The sequence below is a fragment of the Odontesthes bonariensis genome, chromosome 5, assembly GCF_027942865.1.
Source record: "Odontesthes bonariensis isolate fOdoBon6 chromosome 5, fOdoBon6.hap1, whole genome shotgun sequence".
Classification (NCBI taxonomy): Eukaryota; Metazoa; Chordata; class Actinopteri; order Atheriniformes; family Atherinopsidae; genus Odontesthes; species Odontesthes bonariensis.
In genome coordinates, this window is record NC_134510.1 from 30,392,642 (window position 1) to 30,401,918 (window position 9,277).

Here is a 9,277-nt window from a genome sequence, read left to right on the forward strand (position 1 = left end):
GACAGTTAAACTGACACTTATTTATATGAGAAAACTACAGAGAAAGCGTCATTTCAATAGTGTGATAAATGAGACATGTTTCAAAATGACCCTATATCTGGAGCTCCTGTTTAACTATTCACATCTTTTATATAATCTTTGTGCAATTTGAGGGATCTGTACACAGAAAGATTTAACTTGCTGATCCCCCAGCAGGGTCTCATTCTCACCTCTTTGACTTTGTCCCGGCGCTCGTTGGTCTGGGGGTCGGCCGGCTTGCCGGTGTCTCTCCCAAGTGGGGGCTTGAGCAGGCACCTCTGGAACTTCTTGAAATTGAAAGTATCCGAGGTGGCACCGTGGTGAGTCGAGGTTGTTTTCTCTGAGGCGGACTCCGTTTTCGACCTGGACAGATTCAACTCCTCCAGCGCTTTACCCCCGGCGAGCCGCTCCTCGGTGGTCTCATGAGACACGGGGGGTTTGCGGCTCTGGCTTTTCGGTTTGGTGCCCGTCTCCCCTTTGGCTGAGGTCATGCCTCGCGGGTGCTCCAGGTCCTTGTGTCGTTTCAGGTGCTCCCTGACATCGTTCTCGGACCCGGAGCCAACGGTGACTGGCTGGATCTCTGTCTTAGACAGAAAAATGCGCTTTAACCGGACAGAGTCGGGCAAAAAGAAAAGAGCGCCGAAACACAACGTTACCAAACCCGAGAGAAAGAGTAGAAAGACGAACTTCTGAGACAGGCGCAGACCCATGCCAGATGCCGAGACACCGGGCAACTTTCGGAAAACCATTGAAACTTTTCTTGAGACGCTGCTTTACGGTCTAAACGGTGTTTTGACAGCGTCTCCGCTGGCTCGAGCCTTGCGTAAAAGCGAAATATGCTCCAAACAAACCCCTGTGACTCTTGCAGGGAAACACCAGCCACAGCTGCCTTTATCTCACTATCGATTGGATTTGCATTGGCAGAGGTTAGGCCTGCCTACATCAACAATTTCCAAACCGTTTGCCAACTGAACTCTGTTTTTATCTCATCTATCTTCTATTGCGCTCACTGACAGACTGCAGGACTTGGGTTTAAATCGCAGATCACAGAACAGCAAAAGGCTTCGGAGCTGATTCAATAGAATAAGATACTTAATCATACAGTGTCACGAATAAAATAAAAGCGCTTCTCCAAGAGACAAACAAACGTTCTGCAGTCTGTGAGGCCTCTGAACAAAGTTGTGGCTCAGTGCATTATGCCATGCCGTGCGGGTCGTCAATAACGCATTGCCCTACGGTGCAAAACCTCAAGCGAACAGCAGAGCATCTTTTCCTTGTTTCCGTTCAACGCGACCCACGTTGCTGCATCACACGCTCCTGAGATCGCGTTTAAAAATGAGGCTACTCGCCGTTTTTGTTTGCCTCTATCTCGTACAGCTGGTGGACGGAAACGTGTGTATATTCATGTCTCCTATCTGTCAACTGCGCTCCTCTGGCAGCCTCCGTTTGCCCCCTCTCCACCGCCGTCAACACGCCGGGCGAAACAAATCGCTGGCAGACATGAAAGAAGGCGGGTTTTGTCCCATGCGAAGTTATCCTAAGCCCCGATCCAAATCCGTGGAAAAAACAAATCCACTATCCAGTCCGCCAGTTTCCAGCAAAGAGACAGACACGCCGCCGCGTCGTAGCTCTCCGGTACCCGCCGCCGTCCGCCTGCCGTGCCCCGCTCTGTGTGGTGCGCACTGCCGCTGTGGCGTGAACGTCCGCCTGCGTGGAAAAGCGAGAGGAGAGGGTTGGAAATGTAACATATAGTGCAGGCAGGGTGAGGAAGAGGAGGAGGAGGGCACGAAATGGTCTATTGCTTGACAATCCAGTGGGTTGGTCGGATTTCTTGATGGATATTCACAGCGGCTTATCAAAACACAGTTAAGCCGTTCGTTCCAAAAAAAAAAAAAAAAAAAAAAAAAAAGGTCTCAATGGCTCTGTATTTGGGGTGCCATCTGCACCTCATGAGGAAAACGAGCTTGATTAATCATGAAAAGATGAAGAGGATGGATAGCCTACAGCTGCGGAATGTCAACGTTATGAAACAAAGAACGCGCCAGCAGTGTTTTCATTTTCAAAAGCAAAGTGAGCAAAACCCTAAAATAGCCTATTCTTTTTTTTTTTTTTTTTTTTTCCCTTTTAAAACCTGAATTTTTAATAAGTTTGTGACACTACATTACAGGAGCCCACCGAAAGTTAAATCTATCCGGTAATTATATATTAGCCTACCTGTCTTTATCCTCGGCACACCTGTTTGCGCCTTAGGCGTGATTATTGTTGGGTCAATGCGGGAATTGAACAATTAGAGTCCCTCAGACACCAAAAACACCAAGTCACTCATGTAACATAACACTTACCTCGAGTATGAAGACATTTTGCAATTCACGAGAAGCTCTTCGACCAAACCAAAACAAAAATACGAAGAATAACCGTAATTGTCTCCAGCGTTTCAGGTAGTTACCGGATGTGACGTAGCATCTGCTCATTTTTATCACAGGTGTTCCTGATCAATGCTTTGATTAAAATCATAGATTCTTGGTCATTTACATTATCGATAGATTTCATGTGTCACCTATTGTTTTATTTAATCTTTAAAGAAATATTCACAAATCTATATTTAGTTCATGTTTTTTTCCATATGCAAATAAATCTAAACTCATATTTCAGTTCATTTCTTGTCCTCATAACCAAATGTTAAACAAAAACAATGTCAAATATTGTGTCTATATCAAAACACATTCATCATCAATACAGTCACACACTGTTGAGTCTATTTGGTTGTATTATGATTTGTTCACTGTCATTAGATTGCTGAATATATTTGGAAATGTCATCATTCATTTAATTGAATAAACTGGGCAGAAAAGATGAATGCATTTTACAAGAGATCAGATTTCAGCAAAACACTGACTTGTTAATCAGCAGATCCTGCGTTCGGCAGGTCGATTCAGTTTCTTCAAGTAAGCTCCATCTTCCCTCTGCTTCATCTTTTTCCATCTCTTTCTATGCTGGTTTTTAACCTCTTTTTGGCCAAACAAAACAAAAATGAGCAAGGCTATAACAGTAGTAAGCTGAGGTAACAGAGGAGCAATCCTAGAAGATGGTGCTCCTGTCCCAGCATTCAGTAGTGTCGCACACCTTCACATTAGATTGGTAAAGCAGGTAAAAGTATCACTGCTTTGGCTGCAGTCTTTGGCTGAACAGAGAAGCAATGCAGTAAGCTACATTATTTAAAAGATTTTGCATTTTGTGTCACAGACGGACTATTTTTCAAACCAGTTGGGCAGAATATTGTATCATGAGTCTGGGCACGTCTTCAAAACAGCTGTAGGTGCTGTCAAAACATCTTTAAGAGTTTTCAAGGTTTGGTTTCCAGTTGGCCCCCTTAGCCATGCAACAGTCATCTGAGCAGAAGAATACATTGTAAATATGATGAGTCATGGATGCCGGTTAGTGCTTGCCGTTCGTAGAGGAACACAGTGCGTCCATAGACTGCTCAGTTTTTTAACGACACATCACTAACAGTAGGCTACATGTTGGATTTCTTCATGCTTCGTTTGACTGATTTGTCTCATTGCCAAAGAGAAATGATAATTGGACTTCATTAATACGCCAATGTGCTTTTGGTCATGTTCTCTCCTGAAAGTATTAGCGAGAGAGTAGATTCCAGTTGAATATGGAATATACCGGCTCGTAGCACCCGTGCAAAAAATATGAAGGCTAATGATTTCTATCTCAGTAAATAAGCAGTAAGATCAATTTCCCAGCTTTTTCCGGTGCTTTGTTTAACCTTGTTACATTGTCTTTATCTGCAAATGGAATTTGTTCAGCCATGGAGACGAATCTGAGATTATCTCCATGATGGAGATCTTACACGTTAAACTCAGCAGTATGCATGTCAACACCGCCATCAATAAAGCAGCATCAGCTGCTGAGGACCACGGCTCTCAGTGGTGTGGTTAAACACTGTGGTTTGGAGACCAGCTTTTGAAAATTCAAGTTTAGATAAGTTCAGCGCATCAATCATGACATTGAATGGTCTCAATAGCCCTGCATACTTTGGATGTGGTGTGCATATAATAACTTCAGATGTGTCTGTACATCATATTTACATAAGCAGGATAGAAGCTGAGCTGTAAACACAGTGTTTTCTCAAGATTAAATAAGATTGATGGGCAGATAAAGTGGCCATTAGTGAAGAGCCTGCACAGCACTATTCAAGTAATACCTCTTAAAGCAGCGTACCTGTAGGGTCATTAAGGCCTGAATTTTTTTCAATAATTGAAAATCAATTCAGGACCCACTTCTAAACCTCTCCAGGAGGGTTTCTGCTGCCTGAAACCTTTCACAGGATATCCTTAAAATCCCTGTGTTTAACGTCGACTGTCAGTGTCACTGACATCCCAGACATTGTATGTGACATGTGATGAACACCTTCTTTCCTGGGAAAACTCCTACCTGCAGAGACACTACCAGGTGCATCTTTTAGGCAAAGCTATCCTTAAGATAATTTGCATTGCAGGTGGTTTCACTGTATTTCCACTGTTGGGCCACCGCTGAAAGCAGTACTGACTGAGTCAGAGTGCTAGCTTTCTGTAGTTGAGAGAACAGAGAAAGAAGAGAAGACAGAACTGTTGAATAAGCCTTTTTACTTTTGAATTCAACTGTATTTCCTCTGAGAGTTGGTACAGCTATGAAGCATTTTGAAAGCCTCATCGGTGACAAAAGAACAGTTGGTAGTCAGAGGGAAGTGTATAGACAGGCTTGAATCGTTTTATCATTGTAGTGCTGCTGTCACTTTTTTTTTTACCACAGAACGTCTGTACATCTCCATGCTTTTGTTTTAAACAACCATAGATGAATGAATTTAGTTAGATGTTTTCATATTAGTATATAGTTAGTTAGGTATTTCATAAGACTGGATTTTTATTAATGGTTGTTTCCAATATTTTATTCCATTGTTTCATGTAAATAGGAAGGATAGAAAATTAGAAACCACCCTTGGACACATTGCCAGCAATTGCAACACCAAGTTCACTTTAAATCTCCATCCTGAATGTACAATAAAATTGGATGTGCACATTTACAATAGTGACAACAAAAGCAAAACATTAAACCTGAACATTAAAGATTGTTAGCATATTATGTTAATCCCAACTAAACATAATACGAAATGCTCCCCTTCTAAAACAGCTTAATAGACACATCAAGTCACGGTTTTCCCAAAAGGCCAGATTAAACAGGACTCCATTCATTGTGCTTGCATGAAGCTGCACTGTCCACTGACAGCCTAGTTTATCACCAGGATAGATGGGCGAGGCGATACAGTGTCACTGCTACCAACAGGCAAGGGTGAGCCCAAAGCAGGCATTTTATTTTTCCTTTTTAACCCCCCAAAAATAAATAAATGTCTCTCCCAAAGGTTATTGTATGCCTCACATTTACTTTCACCTCTGAAACTAACTGGATGGTGTTTTGAATTCCGCTGCTGAAATGTCATTTGCAGTGACTGTGGACTCTTCATAATGCAACTCGGGCTCCAGTCCCACTCACACAGCATCTTCATCGGCTCAGCGCTCTACATCCTGGCACCCTGATCCTTCATGCACAAATATAATTTGGACAGTAAGCACACTGAGGGAAATCTGCTGCTCCATATGAAGATGTTTGCATGTGGTTAATAAGCATGCGTCCGTCAGCTGTTAATAGAGCGATTCATGGTTTGCCAATTGGGAGGCGTTCTCACGAACAGAATACATGAGGGAGCAGAGGCAATCATTTTGTGCCCTCTTTCTGATGTACTGTGAGAGCGTGTTTTGCAGTGTTTGTTCGTTTACAGTCACTGACAATCAGAACATGTGCCACCGACACATGATGGCCACAAAGTTTCTCTAAATGTATGCAGCACATGGCGAAAAACAGCTCAAAATATTTTCTGCAGAGGGTCACAGTCTGTAAAATGTCCTGCAAGCCATAATTATTCCTGCTCTTGAAAAAATGCAATAGTGTTTCAACCTGCTCTGATGTTTTATTCATCAAACATGATACCAATGAAAAAGTCCATTTCTATGTTCAGCTCATTCTAATTCATTAAACAACAGGCAGATACTTATCAGCCGGTGCCAGTGTGTCCGGATTAATAATGTCATCATCCCTGCTATTTGTTTCCTTATGCACCCCTGCAAAGCAGTCCCTGACATTGGGAAGTGTGACCCGGCAGGATGCTTGATGTAAAGCAATGAAGATCAGGGATCGATTCTGAAGATGGGGTGCCGACCCCGGTGCTTGATGTGCTAGATTTACAAGGCCTGACAAAGCATATTGTAGACACTGTGAACTTTAATTAATTCTGAGTGAGCACACAAGATGTGACTCTGGAAACTTTTCCTAAAGTTTATTCGCATTTTTTTATTTCCTGCTGGGCCGGAAGGGCAGTGGCTTTAAATAAAAATGTTTATTGCTGATACCTTAACGTCATCATGTACACAAGATTATGAAGCCGCTGCTCGCTGAAGGAGATCTACTGTATTTTCAAAACTTACCTAAAGCGATTTTGCTGTTTGCAACTCTCATAAACCAACAATTAATTCAGAATACAACAGAAAACACAACAGATGTTGAAAGTGAGCCATTTTATAATTTCATGAAAAATAAATCTCATCTTGACTTTGATGGTGGCAAAACACTTTGGACAGGGCCATTTTTATCGCTGGGTAGAATCCCCTTTTTATAACAGCCTGTAAACATCTGGGAACAGAAGACACCAGCTGTTGGACCTTTGTCTGATGTAGGATTGGAGCTGCAGTTCTGGGTCTTCTTTGTCATATTTTGCGCTTCATGATGTGAAAAACCTTTTCATTTGGTTAAAGGTCTGAACTGCAAACAGCTCCGTCCAGCACCCGGACTCTTCTTCTACGAAGCTTTGCTGTTTCAATAGATGCATTATTGTCTCGCTGAAATATGCAAGACCTTTCCTGAGAAAGGTGTCATCTGGATGGGAGCACATGTTGCTCTAAAAGCTATATATACCTTTCAGCACTGATGGTACTTTTCCTGATGTTCAGGTTGTCTCCATACCATCAGAGATGCAGGCTTTTCAACTGAGTGCTGACAACAAGTCTGATGTTGAGTCCATCGCTTCTTCAGTCATCATTTTTTTTCCTTGTTTTCTAAAAAAAAGAATGTCTACTTTTGATTCTTCTGACCACAGAACAGTTTTCCGCTTCACCTCCGTCGACGAGCATTGGCCCAGAGAAGTCGGCAGCATTTCTGGATCATATTCACATGTGGCTTCTGCATGATAGATCTATAATAAAACAAATGAATAAATGCAGTGATTTCCAGGACAGAATCATGCCTGTTGTCAATGCAGTGCTTTTGATGATACTATGTACTGTAGATGATGGACTAGTCAAAGTCTTTTACATTGAGAAACGTCGATCTGAAACTGCTTTTTTCATTTGTAGATGCTTTTTTTTTGTTGTTGTTGCAGAATGCTGAACTCCTGCCAATCTTCCCATCCCAACTGTTTTGAAATATGTTGTTGCCATTAAATTCAAGATGAGCTAAAATGTTTGATGACATAGTGAAATATCTCACTTTCATATGTTTTCTGTGTTCTGTTGTGAATAAAATATGAAAATCAGTGCATTCTATATTTATTTACATTTAAAACTTGCCACTAATGTAAAATATGTTTGTGTGAAATGTGCCGTAGTCGTATAGATACAGAAAGTATCAAAACTGTAACATTTTAATCAAAGACTACATTTAAAAATATTCGACTTTTCACTGTGACAAAGATTGCCATTGATGCACGTGTGGTACTTTGGTGATTGTGTGCATAATTCCTCTGAAAACAGATGAGCCTCAACTGTCATGTTGCCTCCCTGGTCCAAAAGAAATGGAAAAGGGCTCAGATCGGCCATCAGTGCAAATTGCCGGCTATCAGCAGAACAATGAGCTTGGCTTTATTGCCTTGCCGCAGTTATATTCATCCGTTCCTTTTATAGACAAAACAAACACCAAACTACTGTGCGTACGCAGCCCTGCAGTGACCCTTCTCCACCAGAATCATAATCAAAACAATGCTCGTTTCTGTAACCAAATATTTTCAAAGCACAAATGCCAACGCTAAAAATGTGAGTGTTCAGTTGTGAGGAACATCAGTGCAGCGGTTCAGGGTTTTTATGGCCTAAACACAACAATTAGCCTTACAGTAGATGAGGTATATGGGCCATGTAAATGAGAGGGAAGGCAATAGCAAACACACCATTAAGCTGATGGAATGAGGCCACAGAAAGCCTGACTCCCTGCCTAACACACTGATTAAACATGCCAGAATGCTTTCAGTGTACAAATCGTTCACATTGTGGAATTACAAATAAAGAACGCTTTTCAGTGGAGGCGGCACTCACTTGGTCATTGTGTGGTTACACAGTGCCATCTGCTGGCATATTGACAGGTTTCAAGCAGCCCTGAGATGCGAAGGTGGCTGAATTAGAATCAGCATTTGCACATATTTGGGTTGAATGATATTACAACAGTGGAATCTTGCAGTGTGTACCACTGAAGATGGCAAAAGACCTCCAAACTCTCGGCTCCTCTGTGCATTTAGAAGGGATTTTGAACAAGACGACCTTAATATTCAAAACAAACAGTTTCATTGTATCTAAAGGTCAGCCACTCTAAATATCAAAGAGCAATCAAGAAAAGAGCTTTCATATAAATGAGACTAATGTAACAGGCTCTGGGCTGATGGAGACCCATTTGACAGACAAATTAAACACAGTGGTTTAAATAGAGAAAAACCCATCCATTTGAACAGCTTTTTCTGTATATTTGCAGCAATGGGGAGGGCTATTAAACATCTGACATTTGAATGTTAAGCGTGTTTAATCCACTAAAAGACCACATAAGAAGATGCTTGAGGGTTTTTTTCCACATTTGTTTTGTACATTTTGTTTGCAGCAACAGATCAACCAGTTTCACTGTGACTTCTGAACTGAAAGTAGGTGGAAGCAGCCAACATTTTAAGTCCTGTGCAGGTTTGTGTTGAGGACAGTTTTCACTGGAAAAGCCCAAAACAATGGTTAAAAGATCATTCGTGATGTATTTTTGTTACAGGATTGTTGTATTGGATTATATTTCACTTACTCATGGGGCAGCTGTCCACCAATCAGATGGCCCATAGCTTCCCCTGCCCACTTATCGAAGTGTGCTTGGGTAACATGCTGAACCTCTTGATGTGTTTATGTATTCCTCGGTCATACAA

General features: G+C 41.7%; 1 protein-coding gene across 2 annotated transcripts in view; it reads right to left on the minus strand.

The window, feature by feature from the left end:
- The window catches only part of LOC142380298 (mannosyl-oligosaccharide 1,2-alpha-mannosidase IA), a 198,945-nt gene extending 197,184 nt beyond the window's left edge, over window positions 1-1,761 (minus strand). The window contains exon 1 of one of the 2 annotated variants that reach the window (XM_075466040.1): window positions 210-1,761. In XM_075466040.1, the coding sequence (XP_075322155.1) occupies window positions 210-767 (558 nt within the window). In that variant the 5' untranslated portion in view covers window positions 768-1,761. The remainder of the gene's footprint in view (window positions 1-209) is intronic. The other variant, XM_075466041.1, reaches the window with a different exon arrangement.
- Window positions 1,762-9,277: the final 7,516 nt, after the last annotated feature.